Raw genomic sequence first — 21,213 nt, 5'->3', positions numbered from 1 at the left:
TCATTGTTTATAGACTGTGTTATTATGACTGCTTACTTCAAAACATTTTCCTGGGTCATAATGTCAGGGTATCAATCTTTGACTATCAGACACCACCACTAATGAAATGCACAGGGTACCAAGATTCACTGCTCTTGACCTCAACCTAATTTTATCTTGTCATAAGTACATGAGAGAAGACTGACCAAGAGCACTGGCAGGTAAAGGGTCTGAAGCTCACTTCACTGTCTCTTCAAGAATTTCAGCAATATGCTCACCAGAAACAAGCTCTGACCTCTGACCCTGAACAGGGCAGTCAGGGAGTCTTGACCTCCCTGGCTTAGCAGTAGTTAAGCCTACTTTTAACACCTAAAAGGAAGCTTCAGCATCACTGAGCTTATAGGGAACTGTTCCTGAGGCACTCAGTCTGAAGATGTCAGGGTATGTGAGGACCCAACAAAAGATACCCACCACCACCTTAGGTGGTGGTCAGATGCTCCAGCACTGTCCAGGAGGGCTAAGTGCCACTCTATGCCCTCCCTCCTTTCCTGGCAGCGCCACGAGCACCCATAACATGTGGTTTGTTAAGTCACAGCCATTTCCAAACTTCCCTCCCAGGACACTGGTGACAGGGCGGCTCTGGTGAGACAGGCAGGGATTGCCGAACAGAGGCTGAGAAGGATGACTGTTTATAAACATTTGGAATTTTATTTAAAAAAAAAAAAGAAAAGAAAAAAGAAAAAACAACAACAACAAAAAAAACATCACAACCATGAACATTGTTACAGTTAGAGGCCCTCTAGATTCTCCACAGCAACACTGAGCATGCTCACAAGGGTTCCCATTTGTTTAGTCTTATTTAAACAACCATCTTATTTTTAAAAGGAAAACAAAAAAACTCAGCACACTACCATTTAATTTGTTTTAATGTTTCTCCACAAATGGTGAAAAATACTAAAGTACAGACAAGGAATAATCATAATGTTGTGACCAACATTATAAATATGGAATTATAAATTTAAAACATTTTCTGGTTTAAAAAATAAATCTGGTAGTCAATGCAGCTTTGCGGGGTGTCTCATCTAGTAGGGCCGGTCTCTGCGCTCCTGGCGGTGCTCGCCTCTGCAAGGCAAAGAGAGGAGGTGCAGTTAGACTGGGGGCTGGGAAAGGATCCCTCCTCCTTCCCTGCTGCCTGTTGTCACAGTGGGAAAAGCTGCTGACCCAGAAGTAGGTTTCACTACCACTTACTTATCCATTTTCCCAGGTCCACCGCGTCCGCCTCTTCTTCCTCCCATCTGTTCCATTAAAGGGCCAGGAGGCCCCCCAGGACCACCTCGTCTTCCTCCACCAAAGCCACCTCGGTCCATGCCTCGGCCACCACGGAAGCCACCTCTGTCTCCACCACGGCCCCCTCTGAACATTCCACCAGGACCGCCACGGTCCATGAGGCCACCTCTCCCGCCCCGCATGCCACCAGGGCCACCTCTGCCTCGGTCACCACCTAAGGAAAGGGACAGGGTGGGAGACAACATATGAGTGGTGAGGTATAGCATGGTGGCTGCAGCAGCTCTGTGGAAGGGCCTGAGTTCGCTGCGGCTCTGCTCCCACACCAGGAGCACAATCATTGGACTTGTTTACTGCACTCCAGTTGAAGACCTGGGTCACAACTATAACCTAGAGAGCCCAGTTCTAGTAGGGTGCACCTATTGAAACCCGAATTCTTAACAGCAGGGAGCTGTTGTTTCCGAAGCCCACCAAGGTTCACTAAAGAGGTTCAGTACCAGGAAGCTGAGGGGAGTTCACAACACCTGTACCTACCCGGGGGCGGGAAGGGTGGCGGGAGGAAGCCTTCGGGCTTAGGGGCCTTACACTGGTTGCATTCTGTTCTCCAGGCGAAGTTCTGGTTTCCACAGCCCCTATACAAGATAACATCACAGCCCAACTTAGCAACTGCGACAAAAAAAACTACAGCTGAACAAGCCAAAGTGGCCCTGAGCAGGCATAGATTTCAATTGCCCCCCATGCACTGGGCCTGTCCATAGACGACAGTGGTAGAACTACAGCCTCAGGCAGCAATGCCCTGACAGGACCCATGTGTGACTGAGCAGAACATGGGCACACCCTGTTCATCTGGTGGGGTGGAGGTCACTGAAGTGGAAAGGCAAGGACCCCATCACACTCATGTCTGGACAGAGAAGTCGAAGTCAGCAGCCCTCCCCTCCATAGGGGGCAAAGGGCCAGGCTTTACTAGGAGGAAGAACTCATTTACAAGAGAAGTACATACGGATTAGGGCACTGCCAGTCCCCAGCTCGGTGCTGGACGTTTCCTCCTCCAGATGGGTTCCCTCGGGAACCACGAGGTCCTCTTGGGGGAAAGCCACCTCTGTCTCCTCCACGACCTCCCATGCGACCCATGGGTCCCCCAGGACCTCCTGGGCCCCCTGGACCTGCAACAAACAGCATCAAATCACGTTCTTATCGCACCAGAATTGCTTAAGGAAAATACAAATTCCTATAGGAATTCCCTCAGCTCACTGTTCCCCTTTCCTGCAGGTCCTATGCAGGCCTTAGCATCTTCCTATCCATCCCCAGGTCCCCAGGACACTACTTCCCATGCACATTACTTACTCAGCTCCACACCAGTTCTGGGACACATGGAAAAACCAGGGGACAATACCACCAGGGATGATACCCAGGCAAAACAACTCCACAGACTTCCACTTCCAGCCTTCCCAAACCATTAATTCCCCTTCTCCCACAAATATTTATTCTCAGCATGTAACAATCTAGAATTTGACCAGTACTGATTGCCTGCCAAAACCCACCACCATTTTTTAACAATAGCATTGTCCTTTCTAGTTGACATCTATTTGATTCCAAAGGAGCCCTGGTAGCATATTGGGTTTTGTGTTAGGCTCAGTTCAAATTTACCAGCTTCTTCAAGGAAGAAAAACAAGGATTTCTGCTTATGTAAAGATTTACAGCCTCAGAAACTCTATGCAAGGTTGCTATAAATTGAAACTGATTCACTGGCACAGACACCACCAGTGATTCCAAGCCCATGTGCAGAGTAGACCCACTTCTAAGTAGGGTTTTCAAGACTATATGACCTTTTGAAAGCAGATAGCCAAGCCTGTCTTCCAAGGGGCATCTGGGTGAGTCAGAACTTCCAACTTTTTAGCTAGGAGTTGAGTGCTACCCAGGGACTACTCCCCTTGACAACAGTTTTGTTACTGACGCCACACATCTTTCTAGAAATCTGGTTTTTCAAGGACAACAAATGTATTGTTTAAGTGTATTATCATAAAGCAACAAGACGCAGTTCAGAGAGAATGTGTCCTATAAAGCAATACCTCCTCGGAGTGGTGGTGGCATCCCTCTGCCCTCACGGGGTGGCATTCCACCCCGCATGCTGTTCATGGGAGGCTTCTTCCGAGCAAGAGAGACTTTAAGCTTGCTTCCTTGGAAATCTTTTCCTAGAAGAAGATAAGAGAACAGCAGTCACTCTTCCTCAGGGGACTCTAGAGGCCAGGTTACCTTTTCACAGATTCTTCTAAAATGACCCTACTTGTTGCCCCTTTTCATTTCTGGCCATGATAAAATCACTTTCCTGGCATGGCCAGAAAAAGATTTCAAGATACTTAAAACCTTAACCCAAGTGGAAGTGCACCTGTCCTTTCTGTTCTTAGAACCATTTCAGAAAATGGTGTTCTAACAGTCAACGTTAAATACATCAGCAAGCCCCTTTGTGCCCCAGAGCTGACAAGGGTGAAGAATGACAATGAGCACATCTTGTTGATGACCCCAGGATCCTACCATCAAACCACTCCACGGCAGCCTTAGCAGTTGGTGGGTCTTCATAGGACACAGTGGCATCGCCTTTGGGCTTCCCGGTTTCTTTGTCCAGGTAGATATGGATCATAGGCTGCCCAGTTCTCTTGTTCATCTGGAAATAAAATGGCACAATTAAACTGAGATTAGGACATATTAAAGTGAGGAGAAAAGTCCATGTGAATTTCAGAAAAGTCTAACGGTCAAAGCTGTAACTTTTCACAAGCAGACACACATACATTAAGATAGTGAGTTATCCCTGCATAGTAGAATTATGGGTGACTTACTTCCTAATTTCTTTGCCACTGATTACAATCCCCACAATGTAACAGCACTCACTCTACTTCCTGCCTGTGCCTACCATTTCCAAATGTCCTTCTTTTATATCCTTTCCTGCTTTCTGAACTTTTTCTGTGCACATGTTGTCCTTTGGGTTGTAAATGGCTCTAAGGCATGTGTACTTCCTTATTTTACATTCACCATATGTAAAGATTTATATATGTCTATGGCTTGGCTGAAAATTTAACCACGGGGGTGAGTTCAGTTCCAGTCATGAAGGTGTTGTTTGCTAATTTCTACAACCACCAATCCTTATGTGATGTCTCCCTTGTTAAGTGCTATGGAGTTGGTTTGACTCATAGCAGCCTTGTATAGGGTTTCCAAGGAGGGGCTGGTGGGTTTGAACTGCTCACTTTACTGTTAACAGTTCAAAAATATATTTTAACATAAAAACTAACCTAAACCCAGAGCTGAATGCTAGTGTGGTGCTGTGGGTTAATGCGCCAGACTGCAAAGCCGTTTGAACTACAAGGTCAGCGGTTCAAACTCAACCAGTGGTTCCTCGAAAACCCTATAGAGGGTTGCTATGGGTCGAAATCAACTTGACGGCACTTAACAACAAAAACCACTCCAGAGTTCAGAGCATGCGTATGGACAGTACGGACCTCATTCCTTTCCTAGGCATCGCTTCATTTTGTTCTTGCATCTCGACAAACCCAGTGAGTGCAGACAGGCTGAGATGCCAGCACAGCACACAGAACTCATGAAGTAAAACTATCCTTGAATCTTTAAAGGACAGTATACAAAGTCTTAACGGATTCTTGATTCATGAACTTTCCTATCAGAATTAAAAAGATTTGCACGTTGTACAAGTGTTTCAGCTACACACAAGATGCAGTTGGCTTGAATTCAAGAGTCACATTGTTTACAAGAACAAGTACATTGAACTAAATGTGCATATGATCAAAGTTTAATAATTTATATATCCAGTGATACTTGAAAGCTATTTGTTGTGTTAAGTGCTGTCCAGTCAGTTCTGACTTACAGCAATTTGTATAGGGTTTCCAAGGAACAACTGGTGAGCTTGAACCACGGACCTTGCAATTCAAACGACTTTGCAGTCTGATGCATTAGCCCACAGTGCCACACCAGGACTCCTATGTATCTATAGGGCTCACAAAAAGTTAACAATAAAATGTAACAAAATACATTAAAACTAAACAAATATGTCAAATAATGGAATGAAGCCCATGTTATGTAAATTAAAAAAAAAAGAGCAACAATTTTACGAGGGGACGTGCTTGTGTACAGACAATGAAAAAGGAACTAGTGAACGCTGCAGGATGCCTGTTTGAACTCCCTGAAGTATATTCTAGGCTTCCCTATCCCAAACAAGGTTCAGCAATGTATGCAGGGAGTCCAGGAGCCAAAGCACAGTATTAGAGTCTCATGTCCCTCAGAAACAAACCTGCTTTTCCGATCTTTGCTGGTCTCTACCACCAGCTAAGAAAGACCTAGACCTAAGAGAAGTGTAGCCTGGTGAAAATGTTATGGATTCAAGAGTGCCACCTTTGGCTAGTCAAGCTCCCTGCTGTTGAAGGAACACCGATGGCATAGTGCTTAAAGAGTGTTCCTGTTAATCAGAAGTTTGGTGGTTCGAACCTTCATGGAATCAGTCTGTTTCCATAAAGACTACAACCTTGGAAAGGACCCTCTGGAGCAGTTCTACTGTCCTACAAAGTATCTATGACTTTGGATTGGGAAATGAGTTGGTAATCAGAGGTCGTGGTCCCTGGGTGGTGCAAATAGATGTTTTTTGCCCTAAAATGATGGCAAACACTATTTTCTTAACTAGGAAATATCAATTGCACCCTGATAAACATATGCATATTGAAAAATAATCGTTTGTGTTTTAAGCTCCACCAAAATCAACCAAATTTCTATATGGCTATAATCATTAGAAAATATCATTTAAAAAAGGCCCTTTAATCACAGAAAGTTGAAGCTAGAAATAAAACTAATGATGTTCCAAGGCTTTTAAGGAGATGGTCCTTTTTAAAATTCTAAATCAGGGTTGGGAATGTTCAGCCCATGAAGTTGTGAAGCTGGCAAAATCATTTGGTCTGGCCAAAGCAAAAGCAGGTGGGAATCCCAGGAGCTTTTACTTTTAATATAGCAACATAAATTTATATCAATTGATGTTGTAAATATCCAAATGGCCCTTAGCAGAAAAAAGGTTCCCCCCATCCCTGATCTGGAGTCCTGGTGTGGCACTGTGGGTTAATGTGCTGGACTGCCTGCAAGGTCAGTTTGAGTCACAAGTTCAACAGTTCAAGCCCGTCAGTTGCTCCTTCGAAACTCTATACAAGGTTACCATGACTCAAAATCTCCCAGCTAATCCGTACAAATCACCAAGTCTAGTAGTGGTGTGGATGTGGTAGAAGTGCTACTGGAGATGCTATTGTTGTTGTTTTGTGCCGTGAAGGCAGTTCCGACTCATAGCGACCCTGTACAGGGTTTCTGAGGCTGTAAATCTTTACAGGAGCAGACCGCCTCATCTTTTTCCCATGGAACCACTGATAGTTTCGAACTGCTGACCTTGCAGCTCTCAGCCCGATTTGTAACAACTACGCTACCAGATGCTATAGGGACTTTAAATTGGTCAGACATGCCATCTTTTGAAGCTCAAACACCTATGCACACACATCAGAGAAATGCATGCAGTGGACACTGGCACAAGAATCTGAACTTGCTGGCAGGAGTAAAATGACTTTACTCCTGCCCTCGTGCCTTACTTATTTTCCTGCATAACATCACCTACCACATGGTATTAATTTTCACTTCTACAATCTCCACTAAATTTAAGCTTCAAACTCACAACCTCCTAGTAGTGCTCATTAAACATTCAAGCCCACAAATATGTGAAACAAAATTCTACTGAGGATAGGCTATAAAGGAATGATGAAATCCAGAGATGAGAGAAGGGATACAACAGGATAAGGAATAATCAGGACGCTTCAAAGGAACTCAGAAAGCTCTGCTTATGGCAAGACGTAGATTACGTGTTTATCGTTGTAAAATCTTTATTATGACATCCAACATTAATCTTCTGAAAGCACTTTAGTGATCCCAAATCTTGCCAGATTATCTGGAGATGCCTTTACTGACCTTAACAACCCCACACTGCTTAAAGAAATCCGTCAGGTCATCTAGGGTCACATTGTCATTTAATCCTTGCACATAAATCGCACTGTTGTCAGAGTCTTCATCTGGATCTACAGGTGGGCCTTGACAAGCAAATAGGACAGAAGACAAATTGTCATGCATTCACAAGAGCTTATGAAACAACTGGTTACTACTGCTCACCGCAAAGTGAAGAGAACTATGAACTATCTAACAAGAACACTAGGAAACTTTTGGTTTAATTTAGGGCTATTATGGTAGATAAAGGAAGTCCCAATTTGCCCTTGACAAATACCATACCCCAGGATCTACCAATGCTACGAAACTCAGCATGCACACAATTCCGTTTGGTTCATTTTATAAAATAGAGCATTTCAAAAATTACCTAAATCAAGATCTGGTCCTTCATCCATGGGTCCTGCCAACCAGGAAAGATGACATAAGATATTATCAGTACATGTCTTGTAAGCTACAAACCTTACAAACACACATAGCTATCTACTACATCACCATTTGATGGGGCTTCATTAAATTCAAAATGACCCGCACTGCTAAAATGATGCAGTGCCCCTTTAACATCTGTGATAGGTTTGTTACTAGGGTTTGTTTGCTGATTTGCTTTTAAACCATTAACCAAATACACTCTCATTGCTTAGGTGCCAAATTAGTGTTAAATTTAATTCAAAAATTTTCCTCCATATAAACCACATTTAAAAAATGTACTCTCCCCCACATTACAGAAGCAGTTGCTCAATACTTCAAGTTACCCTTTGTTTTGTAACCATAGGTTAACCTTATTACCCCTAAGACAATGCCGGCAGTACCCATTAGTCTCGTTTGTATAGATCATCTTTAAACCACTTATGAAACTAATAAAAAATTATAGTTTTCTAAAAACTGACTGTATTTGTTTTAAACACTATCCATGGTAATACTCAAAAACTTACCACCAGGCTTATTGAAGCCACCTCGCTCTCCAGCGCTGCTGGGGGGATAAACGAAGAAATGAAGGCCTTTCCCTTTAAAAGCCAGTACCGCTCTGAGCCTTGGGGGGGGCTCGTGGGGAAGAAGGGCACTGGCTAAACACATCTCCAAACAACGCATCTCTCTCATCTTGTCACTATGCCTTTCTTCAGGGCAGCTTGCTCAAATTTCCTTTATATACAACCTTGCTTGACTGATTGTACACACCAATGTGGTTGGATCCTTTCATTTCTGGGGGCTGGTATTAATAGTGCAATACTTGGCAAATTAGGGAGGAAAAAAAAAAAAAAAAAAAAAAAAGATCCCAAACACCCACCCCATCCACTGAGAAACGGAGAACTTGGTGTAGAAAGAAGTAGCAAGCTGAGACAACAGCTATGATAACACTTTCCATGTTCATAAAGGTGCACCCTCAACCTCTCCCATAGGAGAGCCAATGAGGACCTGGGCTTCCTAACAAGTCACAGAATAATGAAGCAGGAGACAACTGCATTATATGCCCACAACACACATCAGAGGACGCATCCATCCAATCTTCAGCATAAAGCCATACATTTCAGGCACATGGATTTAACAATTGCGGTGAAAGAATAATTTACAACAAATTCCAAGGCTCAATGGACTAAGGGTGCAACTTTATAGACATATCAGTTAACAACAATGACCATGACAGCATAAAAGTCATTGCCATGCATATATTAAAGACAACTTTTTTTGGGTTAGGTTCTTTTTCCCCCAAAATTAAACAAAGGCAGCTGCCCAGTTGGAGGCCCTGAGTTTTTTCTAACCAGTATTGCACCTTTAATACCTGAATATACAATTTCAAGCTGTTGCATGCAGCTTTGCTTCCTTTAAAAGTACACACCATAAAATGTTCTCTCTCTTTAACACAAAAGTTTATACTTTAATGTTACACAATTCTAGATTATTATACCTCCTCTGGTTCATTACCAAACAATAAGTATGCAGTTACCAAAGTTACAGAAGGATTCCATTTATACAATGAATACATTTTGTTAAAAATATTCTATGTATATTTTTCCTCTCCATATGGACACCGTGTCTAGTCCCACTTTTCATTATGCTGCCGGCTGAGTACTGAGTACGGGTACTTTTTAAGTATTGAAGTGTATACAAGGCTCTCACTTTGTAACCTGTAGCATATAAATGCGACAAAGCATGTTAAAAAGTTTCCACGTTTAACAGCCAATGAAAATATCAAAATACTGAGGCAATGAAAAAGGGCATGTTAAAAACATTGAGTGCCTTACCTGCAGAAGACACTGAAAACCATCACCACACCACATCACAAAATAAAGGGGAAGGTAATGCCCTGGTTCCTGTCCCCACAAGACCCAACTGACTGTTTCAGTCTGTTGATAAAACCTTTGGGTAAAGCCATGACCTTTCAATGGCTAAGGGAGACTTCTTGTCCACAAAGGGCCCCTTTCCTAGCAAAATTATTAAAATGACTTTTGGAGTATTCAAATAGATAAACTGGGAAATGATTCTACGATAAAAAAAAATACTAGGAATTCTAGGTGATTTGAGACGTGATGATAGTAATTTCAAGTGTCTAGGTCTATCTTAAAACATCCATAAAGAAGTGAAACCTTTATAATGGAATGCTTTTCTCCAAATCAGAAGACTAACTTTACTTTATATCAAATTACTCATCATCTTTTTGCATGTCATAAAAGGACTACTTCCGCCAATAAAGATTTCACTGAAAGACTTTAGTTTATTTATTTTTGTAAGTTATGCAGAATGTGCAAGAACATTAAATATCAACAGTAAAGAGATGTGCTAATATGGAAGTTATAGACTATTTTCCCAATTCAATTTTGAAGTCCACTTCTATTAACAGGAACAAAAGGTCAATTTTTTCTTGAACCAACAACGACATTAAACCCAATTTTCTTAATATAACATTCTGCATAACTTTTAACAAGCTTATAAAGGGACAGAACACACACAGGACTAAGCCTTCTGGATTACGTTAACCACCAACAGTACACCTCACCTTCATTAAAGCACAAATACCAGGAGGGAAGGAGGGCTGGGAGGAGGGAGGGCAGGGGCAGGCAGAGGAAGCAGGGGCGTGTTATTGATCTGAACAAAGTTTTCTAAACCAGATTGTGTCATCAATCAAAATGGTCAAAGTGATTTAGACTTCGCAAAATCCCCAGTGGACAGCAATCCTGTAATTATACACATTACTTTGTAAGATGTGTGTAGATTCTTCTGTGCTCCAATCAAACTCTATGTACCTCGGGCCACAGTTTAAAGGTTATGGGACCAAGTTCATCATTATGTTCCACAATTCCAAGTACAAACAGAAGTTGGGGACAAACACTATGGAAAATAGCTGCATTCCTATTCTGTAGTATATACACACCAGTATTTCAAGACAACCATTCAGGGATAATTAGTTAAAAACTTAGGATTGTTAGAAGGTTTGTGTGTGTTCCATCCCAAGTCTATCACCCACAGAGGCTTTTTACCTCTGGAAACCATGAAGGGAACTGAAAGCTCTAGTTTCAAAACCATTCTTTGTTCTCCCCAACCCAACCTAAGTGTACTGGCAGGAAAAAAAGCAAGCTGCCACTTAATATATGCCACCAAGATGACATTTCCATGATTTAGAAGATGGCTTGAGCTCAACAGATTGTCCATGGAAATGTAGAAACAAATTTCTTATGTCTTTCAGTCCCTTCTTTCCAATGAAAATCCTATGGATGAAACAAAATTAGGTAAAAGGAGAAAAGGTTTGCTCTTACCCCATTCCACCGCGTCCTCCTCCCCGCCCACCTCTGCTCATGCCTCCACGATCAAATCCCCCTCTTCCCCTGCCCCGGTTATCAGGGCCACTCATGCTCCGGTTCTCTCCTGGTCCGGAAAATCCTCCAGACTCCTGCCCATAAACACCCATGCTACTGGGGTGGTCCTGTCGGAATGAACCTGAGGAAAGAGTCACATCTGTAAGCCATGGACCAGCATTCAACCCCCATGATGTACTTTCTTTCTCCTGGAATCACAGACTTCTACATCTTTACACAATAATCAAAGTCCCTTTTTCTTTATGCCATGATAAAAACATGCCTAGCCATTAAGATCTTTTAGTTCACCAAGACTAAAATAACCTTATCTATTATCCTGGAATAAACCACTCCCAGACAGAAAGGAAAAAAAATTCTCCTGGACAACATACAGTTTTATAAGGTTCTGGGTCCTAAGATGCCTTCAAAAGGGGTCTCTTTAAATTACACTCAAGATACAAGTAGATAACAAGACAATTTTAGGTTTTGTTACTTTTTCAAACAAACGAACTAACAGTATTTTATATGAAGAATTTTCACACTTATGAACTTCTGAACCACAAGATCAGCAGTTGAAACTCACCAGCCAATCCTTGGAAACCCTATACTGGGTCACTATGAGTCAGAGCTGACTTGATGGCACTTAACGTATATGTATAAACACACACACTAAAATATACATTATACACACACACACATTTATGTGACTATCAAACTGTTTTCAGTAGCTGTCTGCTTATTCTCTCTAGCTACACACTCATATGACTCAGGTTGGGCAGGCCATGTGTAACGATGGCTTCACTCGCTGCATGTAACCTTCCCAAAGGGCAGGCCTGGCACTCCAAAACACTTTTTCCCATCCATTTACAAAATCTCTAACCCCCTCAAAACGCAAAGACCTAACAAATTAAACTGGAGACAATCGGTGCTCTCTGTACAGGGGTATCTGAGCTGTCTGTTAGGATGCTGTGTCCTAAAGATGTACTCTGGAGTCTCCAAAGTAAACCAAGGAAAAGTGCATCCCCATGCTCAGATGCTCCAGGCACAAGCATTCTTATTTTTTCTCTTAGCAACTCACTCTGCTGCCCGTAGCTGCTGCTCTGTTGGCTATATTGACTTGGAGCCTGGCTGTAGGATCCAGTCTGGGGGGGGGGGGGGGGGGGGGGGAAACCATAGCTGCTCTGCTGCCCATAGCTACTCTGCTGTCCATAGCTGCTTGGCTGTCCATAGGTGTTCTGCTGAGAGTAACTGCTCTGATCATAGCCAGTCGGCTGTGAAGAGGAATAGCTGAAAAAAGAAAAAAAAAAAGAAAAAAAAGTTTTGTAGAAAGGAACAAAGCTTCCTGAATAAGTGATACTGATGATAGATGACATTGAGATCCTTAAAAATGTAGTTCCGTTCTATATAACTACAGTTTGAATGTAAAATTTGCAAATATTTTTGTATTCAGAACAATATAGCGTTCAAAGAAAGAGAATATTACAAGTCATCTGAAGAACCTGTAGTATCTTTTAGGGGGTAAAAAACATTGAGAAAACATTCAGGTTTATTTCCAGTAATTTCCTTGATCAATGACAACGATCTTCTGAAGGTATAAGGCTGCTAGGAGGGGTGAGGGGTACACACACAAAAAATGGATTATTTCCCCTTTAAGTTTTGTCCAAATGTTCAATATAAAGCTATAAATTCTCACACATGTCTGATCGTCTATGAAATCTGAGCATCAATAAAACAATGGATAAGCAAACCTCAGAATTAAGACCCTGTATGGAAAAAATGATTTATTATAGATCAGCACATTGACTATATAAGCAGGGAAAGTCAACAGAGATATATTCTTTCATAGAAATATGGCTTAAAAGAACTGGTAATGAACTCTTGTAAGAATAATAATGAAAAACAAAAAGAACAATGTATTTGAAATGTGCAATGAAACTAAGCCTCTTTCAATCAATGTGAACCGTTTTAACTCTCCTAAGTAACTGCTCTCAAGGTAACATGCTCAGGCTGGTTCTGGGAACAACTATAAGCCCTGTACACTTTTACTCCAAATTGTAGACACAACCTTTTTGGGTAACTTTTTGTTCCTACACCTGGTTCACACAGGCTGTACTTTAACTTGAAACGAGGGTACAAAATTTGGGAAATTGGTTAAAAAAAACAACAACAACCCAAAACCAGACATGGTGGGTGCGGGTGTGGTAAATGCCAGACCAAGACTTGGGGACAAATAAACCTGTAGTCAAAAGAGAATACCTTGACCCAACATAAAATTTGTGAAGCACTATTGAGTCGGTTTCGACTCCCAGTGACCTTGTATAGGGTTTTAGAGTTGTGGCTGGTGAGCTTGAATGGCTGACCTTATGGTTCAAAGCGACCTTGCAGTCCAGCCCAATGCACAGCACTAGACCAGCACTCCATAAAAACACTGGTGCATAATAAATGGGCATGTACGTATGTTAAGTTAAATAAGGTGAGGTTTCTTGTCCTTTTTTATAATGCCTTGCACTTTAACGGGCAGCTACCTACCCAAACTGCTTTGGAGAAGGTGGTTTTACTTGATCCGAGCAATTGTTTTCACAAGCTTTTGATTCTCACCCTTCTGAATAAACTAAAACAGGAAAATTTTAAAGGAAGAGGCTACGGGAAGCCAGGAATGAGGTATCTTTCATGTAACAATACAAAGATTTGTCACTTTATGAAACCAAAGCAAGGTAGTCCAAAGTCTGGTCAAATGGTTTGGTCACGAGAATGAAGAGACTGACCTGGTAGGAGGATAGGATGGAGGTGCAGTGACTGGCTGCATGGGGTAGCTCCCAGGAACCTGGGGATAACTGTAGTTACTCTGTCCATACCCCATGCTGGGCTGGTTATAACCTCCTGTGCTAGACTGAGGCTGACTAGTCTCAGCAGGCTTGCTACCATCCTGTGGTCTAAAGGGAAAAAAAAAAGCAAGACTTTATTTATCAACCACAAAACTCTTTTGTTAAGAACACAACAATCTATGTGCAATACACAATGTTAACATTGAGCTTGGAGACGTACACAACAGTAAAAGAACACTACATCAAACCCAGTGTCTGCAACTGCATGTGCTGTATGAGAATGGGAAGAGTGAGAGGAATTGTCATGCTCCATTCCTTCACAGTACTGTCGCTAGCTGCCATCAAGTTGATTTATGGCAACTCCATGTGTGCAGAGTAGAATAGCTCCTTGGGGTTTTAAAAGACGAGGAACCTCTGGAGTGATTAACTTTTCAGTCTAGGAGCAGAGGGCCCTAAGACCATCAATGGAGTAGAGCGGAGAGCGGGACTCTACCCAGAGAAGCAGTGAGGCCTGAGATGGAGGCAGAGATGACATGAAGAGATGGAGTGGCTGGGGACTTGAGATCCAGAGAGGGAAAGGGGCTGTGTGTTGAGGACTGGGGGAGTGGGGAGGCTTACAGAGTATCCCCTTCGGTTGGGTGATGATGCATGGATGGGATGGTAAGTAACTATGGCAATGAAACGATGTATGACAGAATGAATGTAAAACTAATATTCTCCCATGAAAACTATCACACAATTCACAATAAAACATTGAAAAAAAAAGACGAGAAACCTCTGGGTGGGTTCCAACAGCCAACCTCTGGACTGGTGGTAGAACAGTTAACAACTAACTGTGCCACCCAGGAACTCCTTGTTCTTTATTTAACACCTACACAAAGCAGTTAAAATGTTTTGTGTTGTCAATTTTAGTGACCTGGAGGAGAGGTGGTTTGTTAAGGGCAAATAAATTTTCTCATGAAGATAAAGCTTTAATAATAATGCAATTTTAGGTTGAATTAACATTTATGTAAGTCCATGGCATTTATAAATGTGCAGTTATGAACTTCCTATGTGGATTACCATAAAGAAATCTAACCTTGCCTCCAAATCTCCATAATACAAATACTAGAGTAGGACTGGGCATACATGTAGGTGGCATGCCAAAGTCATGCTCAGATGAACTGGGAAGTACCTCTGTAAGTGATGAAAACCAATCTCAAACCACAGAAAAACACAGGGGTCTTGAATCATCTGTCAGTCCTTACTGTTTACAACAAGGCTGTAGCAGAGTGAGTTTGAGCTATCTTAAGCTAAGCCCCAAGAATCAGTAGGCAGGACAGAGGATGTGGAAGTACTGCTTTCTCAACAGAGGTGTCACTGGTCACAAGCCACTCTTTCCAGTGGAAAAGGTAGGAGTGGTCACTGATCACAAGAGACAGCTATTTTAAAGTGGTAGGACTGAAAATTAAAAAAGGAACCAAAAAAAAAAACAATAAAAAAAAAAAAAAAAAAGATTGGAACAGCAACAACAAAAATAAAACTGATGATGCAGAAAGCATCAAAAGAAGATGGAAGTAGTACACAGAGTCACTATACCAAAAAAAAAAAAAAAAAAAAAAATTTGTTTTAAAATGTCATGTACAAAACCCACCAGTTATGATTGGATATGCTGTTGCAATGTAGCATCCAATGGGGGCCTTGGCACCTCTAGTCACATTCTCAAGTGTTCATCAACTGAAACAGTCTACAAAATCAGCCAGTGAGTTCAACTAAATGAATGCATAAGCTGTTGGGCAGGTATATACCACCAATTGGCTTTGAGCGATCCCTGTGCATTTTAGAAATAACTTCGTCGCGTGTCAGTTTATTTGCCTCACCTCAACATTAAAACAAGTCTAGCTTACAAGCTGAACTCAGGTATTACCTAAAGTTGTCTTTCAAGTCAGAATTCAATGTTCCTTCAAGATTGAAGACTCATCAAAGTAGACTGTCTAAAACAAAGTCCTGAAATTTTAAAAAAATGTTTATTTGCTGTTAATCTGGTGGCACAGTGGTTAAGTGCACAGCTGCTAACTGAATTGTTGGCGGTTTGAACTTACCAGCAGCTCTTTGGGAGAAAGACATGGGAGTGTGCTTCTGGTAAAGATTTTAGTCTAGTTCTTCTACTGTCCTAAAGGGTGGCTGAGTCAGAATCGACTCAACAGCACACAACAACAACCAGTCACGGGGTATGAGCTTTGTTTGCCTTATTATTCACTCCATAATAGGGTACCAGTTAATAATTTATACTTGTCTGTGGTATTTAGGTTTTCAAAGACTCCTCACAATCTAGAGAAAATCATGCCAACTGCTAGAGCAGAGACACCAATGTTTGGCTTCCTGGATAGTAAGATCCTTTCTTAGAAATATGTTATATATCTTAAATCCATAATGCTGTACTGTATTTTCTCCCAAAGAGAAAGCTGTAATCTATGACAAGATCAGCGAAACTAAGGATAAAAGCATCAAAAGTATAATCAGTATAATCAGCTGTGAAGGAAACCACATACTTCATTTTTTCTGGGCTCAGGAAAAGTAAAAGGTCACCATTCTGACATCAAACAACCCATTCAGTGGCATTCCTCACTTTGGCCCTTGGATGGCATTATTTCTCTAGTAAATGAGGAACATCTTTGTTTTGGTGTTCTAACACATTAGTTACACAATGACTATTAATACAGTTAACACCCAAGAGTAGTATGTGAAAGTAACCATTAAAAAAGAATGAAGGCATGAGATTTCTGAGCATGAACAGTGCTCTCTTCCCCTTTAAAACCCAAGGATGGTACAGCGTCAAAATAGGTGATGCAATACCTTGCAGGTGCTGTGGCTGCTGGCTGCTGCCCATATGTTGGATAGGCAGGTTGAGTGCCGTAGGCAGACTGAGCTGCATAGGAGGCCTGGGTGGTGGTCACTGTAGCAGTGGTGGTATCATATGCACCAGTGCCATAGCCCTGGACAGGCTGGCTGTAGGCCTGCGGGGCAGCTGGAGTACTATAACCTGTAACAAAGGAGAGCTACATCAATGCCAGTCTTCCCAAAGACGCGCCTAGACCCTCATGAACCAAGCAATCCCTACACCACCTATTTGCAACCATCATGATATGCAACTCCTTCAATAAGAGAAGCAATAAACCAGTATTTAAGCTCTCAGGAAAGTACTGCTTGACTTGCATTAGCCCACAGCGCCACACCAGGACTCTAACATGTTAGCATCACTGTGGAATCCTTCTGTGTCTCTTGGAAACATTTAATAAGGGTAAGTCTGCTTTTGCTGTCAATTCTGTACTGGGTATGCCAACAGTACTTAAAGCTACAATTTGAGCAGCTCTCTTCATTTTGAGCATGAAAACTTCACTCTAAAATACTGTATTAGGGGCAGTTCATGCTTCATTTTCAGTGACAAATATTAACAAGAGTGAGCACAGATTTCATTCAGGTTAACAACTAAAGGATGCTTGTTATCAGTATATGAACAGTAAAGATATACTGATAGATTATATTTGCTTAGGTATGTTGTTGTTAAGTGCCACTGAGTCAGTTCTGACTCATAGTGACCCAGTATAGGGTTTCTGAGGAATGGCTGGTGAGCTTGAACCACCAGCCTTGTGGTCCAGCGTATTAACCCATAGTGCCACACCAGGACTCCAGTTATTTATATTACATAACTGTATTTGTATCAAATATGTGTGTATATATATACACATATATATAAAAAGTACAGATTTTTTTAAAACTTTTGTAGTAGTAAGCTTTTAAATTTCTTTTTCCAAAGAAATCTTTAAAGGGTAATTGCTTTTCATATAATACAACTAGTTATAATAAAAGGGCCTTTTCCCTGCTTTCCAACATTGGAGGTAGATAGCAGGTGCCTATCTTCCGCGGGAGACGTAAAGATTTACAACCTTGGAAACCCTCCCTTGCACATGGTCTCTATGAGTTGGAACCGACTCCATGGCACTTAACAACAATCCTCTCCCTTGACGTGGTGCCATGAAGATCTGTTCTCACAGGTGTGCCATTGACCAAGACGGGTTCTCTCCGAGTTCCTGCCTTGGCTTTATGAATGTTCATAGGCCTCTGCCTATCAGCGCAGGGTCCATATGCCTGGTCCTCTACCCTATGAGATTTGGGCTTAGAGCATGACAAAAACTGAAAAGTCTATACAACTCCTTTCTTATACAGCTAACCCTCTCCTGCTGCTGGAGTCCTTCTCTCTTCTACTTCCTCATGGGCAATGGGTACAAGTCAGTTGTGATTTTTAAATTTAAAGAAAACTTAAAATCTCATTAAAGTAGAAAAGTATTTCAGTATTTAAAAACTAGTCTTGAATTAATTCAACTTTTAGTTAAACTTCAGTGTCTTTAATTAATAAAGAGTCCTGATACGGTGCTGCAGGGTAAGCACTGGACTGCTAACCAGAAGGCCAGCAGTTTTAACCCACCAACCGCTACTCAGAAACTCTTTATAGGGTTGCTATGAGTTGGAACTGACTTGATGGCACTTAACAATTAGAGTGAAGTGTCCTAACTAAATATACAACTTCATGGGTAAAAACCAAAAAGGAACTTTCTTCTGTATAATCTAAAGTGTTATCTTTTACAACACAGAACATATACTTTCTTTTCCGTCCTCAACATGCTAAATGTAATGATATATAGTTATTTTCTTTTTAAAATGGTTGGGATGAAATGTGTATTAAATTATATTTCATAAAACAGAGCAACCCAACCAAGCAATGGTTTGAGCTGACATGATGATAATGCAAACTGTTTACTTACACATTCTTTGCAGAATTCTAAATCCAACCATACAAAGTAATGGTTTATTTAAATTTAACCAGAATCCAAATCCACCCACATGGTTATTCCCACAGACTGTTTCCCTATACGATGACAGGCCATCCATAAGATTTATAAGATCAATCAAAAGAAAAAAGAAAAGAAAAAAAAAAACAACTAAAATTAACCAGGGCAATAACTCATGTCATAAAACTAGAGAACTAAAAGCTTTGTACTACTGTAGGAGTATAGTAATAAACAGAGGGTTAATAAAAATCTTTTAAATCTGTAACAGCCACACAGAATGAGCAAGGGTCAACAGCAGTATGACTTTATGACAACAAACAATGTACTGGCAGTGTTAGTATGAGACACATCACAGAAACCGACCAAAATTTTTGTTTAAAATGAAAAATTAATTAAAAATTTTGAATTCCACTTCAATTAATCTATTGCAAGTTATACAAAACCTCTCTTTTGAAAATATTCTAAAGGGATAACAATGCATTTTTATTCATTCTGGTGTGGCACTAAAGAACAATACACTGGACCACAAGGTCGGTTTGAACTATCAACATCATTAGTTCCAATTCACCAGTTGCTCCTCGGAAACCCTATACAGGGTTTTTATGAGTCGGAACCAACTAGATGGCACTTAGCTTCTGTTTGCTCTTCAGGTACAATCTCCAAAGGTGGTTGTGAGGAGATATGAGGGGTCCACAAAAACTACAGTATAAACAAACGTTCCTTGTTATTACAGTAAGTTTGATCACTTGCTCGTCAAAGTCACTGGTTCCTGCATTAGAATGACCTACACCTTTCAGGGTCCACAACCATGATGTGAGATTCTCAGTCAATGTCAATGAGAATACAGGCACCCAAAAGACCACTGCTTCTTGTGTTAAGTAACTTTATCACAGCCCTGTGAACATTATTTAGAAAGTCGAAAGACCAGACCACTTATTTGGAGATTTTGTACTTTTGATAAAGTAAAATCTGTAACTCAAAACTAATACTCGATGCTTTTGTAGTTATTCTCAAACATCGTTTAAAAGCAAATATAAATTGGTGTGTGTGTGTCTAATTCTTCTTGCTAGGAAAAAGGGATGACTTCTTAGCCTCTTTAAAATGTATATAGATATTATAAGAATCACACCTCAACATAAATGGAGAAAAGACTGAAGTTATCAAGGATTTTTATTTTACTTGGACCCACATCAATATCAATGGAAGCAGTAGTCAAGAAATCAAATGAACTCTTTAAGTGTCTAAGTCTAAGACATGGACTCCAGGTGTGGCACTGTGAACCACAAGGCTGGCTATTCAAATTTGCTGCAAAAGACCTCTTTAAAGTGTCATAAAGCCAAGATACGCATGTACTACTTACTAGTCAGCACTGGACTGTCAATCACAAGGTCAGCTGTTCAAACCCACCAGCTGTTCTTTGGAAATCTTACACAGGGTCACCATGAGTTGAAATCGACTTGATGGCACTTAACAACAACAATGTCCAAGATACCACTTTGAGAATTAAGATATACTTGAACCAAGCCATGGTATTTTCAATCACTTCATATGTATGTAAAAATTGGACACTGAATAAGGAAGACTGTAGGAGAATTGATGCATTTAAATTATGGTGGTGACACTGAATATATTATGGACTGACAGAAGATTGAACAAATCGGTGTTTAAGTACAGCCAGAATGCTCCTTAGAAGAGGACAACGACACTTCATCTCATGTGCTTTGGATATGTTATCCATGGAGAAAAACATCAAGCGTGGTAAAGTAGAAAGTCCGAAAAAAGGAGCAAGATCCTCAGTAAGATGAACTGAAACGTGACTACAACAATGGGCTCAAACATTCCAAGGACTGTGAGGATCAAGACTGGCCAGTGTTTCGTTCTGTGGTACATGGGGTTGCTTTGAGTCAGAATGGACTAGAGGGCACCTAACAACATTCATTTACCGAAGAGTGCTGGAAAACTCTCTTATTTGAGGACTAATTATTTTGAGAAAATGCTATGAAGAGAGCTGCATTTGCTTGGCTATATAAAAGGACAAAGTTCCTGTTTATGCCAACAATCTACACGGCATTCTGGTGTAATGCTTATTCAATGATAAACCCTTTCGTTTTCTCTACTTTGGTGTAGAGTTTGTCTGGGTTGACAGATTTTGTTTTTAATTATGCTTCTCCAACAATTTGCAGAAGGCAAAAAAATTGAGTTGTCCAACAAGCTTGTTCCCAGCTGAGACTGAACAAGACAATACTTTGCCTTCTTGTTTCAGTTGCCAAGCTATAAACAAAAGTCCTTTTAGCAATTTAGTGCCAGTTTTTTTTTTTGCATTTTTATGCTTTTTGTTGGTGACTTTAATATTTAAAATGCCTCTAGGCATGGTTCTGAAGCTGTCTCCTAAGTATAAGAAAGAGGTTATGTACCTCAAAGAGAAAATATAAGTTAGAAGCTTCCTTCAGGCATGAATTAATACTGCTAGCCAAAAATTCAATG

General features: G+C 41.0%; 1 protein-coding gene across 4 annotated transcripts in view; it reads right to left on the bottom strand.

The window, feature by feature from the left end:
* Positions 1-887: 887 nt before the first annotated feature.
* EWSR1 (EWS RNA-binding protein 1) overlaps positions 888-21,213 on the bottom strand; it is a 28,452-nt gene continuing 8,126 nt past the window's right edge. The window contains exons 5-17 of one of the 4 annotated variants that reach the window (XM_006869204.1): positions 16,736-16,922; positions 13,841-14,008; positions 12,154-12,362; positions 11,037-11,217; positions 8,220-8,257; positions 7,658-7,690; positions 7,258-7,376; positions 3,796-3,925; positions 3,333-3,455; positions 2,264-2,426; positions 1,798-1,895; positions 1,228-1,480; positions 888-1,101 (exon numbers count right to left, since the gene is read on the bottom strand). In XM_006869204.1, coding sequence (XP_006869266.1) covers positions 1,062-1,101; positions 1,228-1,480; positions 1,798-1,895; positions 2,264-2,426; positions 3,333-3,455; positions 3,796-3,925; positions 7,258-7,376; positions 7,658-7,690; positions 8,220-8,257; positions 11,037-11,217; positions 12,154-12,362; positions 13,841-14,008; positions 16,736-16,922 — 1,742 coding nt within the window. In that variant the 3' untranslated portion in view covers positions 888-1,061. Of the gene's footprint in view, positions 1,102-1,227; positions 1,481-1,797; positions 1,896-2,263; positions 2,427-3,332; positions 3,456-3,795; positions 3,926-7,257; positions 7,377-7,657; positions 7,691-8,219; positions 8,258-9,142; positions 9,411-11,036; positions 11,218-12,153; positions 12,363-13,840; positions 14,009-16,735; positions 16,923-21,213 lie in introns of those variants that run through there. The other 3 variants (XM_006869205.1, XM_006869206.1, XM_006869207.1) reach the window with 3 other exon arrangements.

The sequence above is a fragment of the Chrysochloris asiatica genome, unplaced genomic scaffold (assembly GCF_000296735.1).
Source record: "Chrysochloris asiatica unplaced genomic scaffold, ChrAsi1.0 scaffold00128, whole genome shotgun sequence".
Classification (NCBI taxonomy): Eukaryota; Metazoa; Chordata; class Mammalia; order Afrosoricida; family Chrysochloridae; genus Chrysochloris; species Chrysochloris asiatica.
The sequence above is the reverse complement of the archived record's forward strand: the minus strand, read 5'-3'. Positions and strand labels throughout refer to the sequence as shown.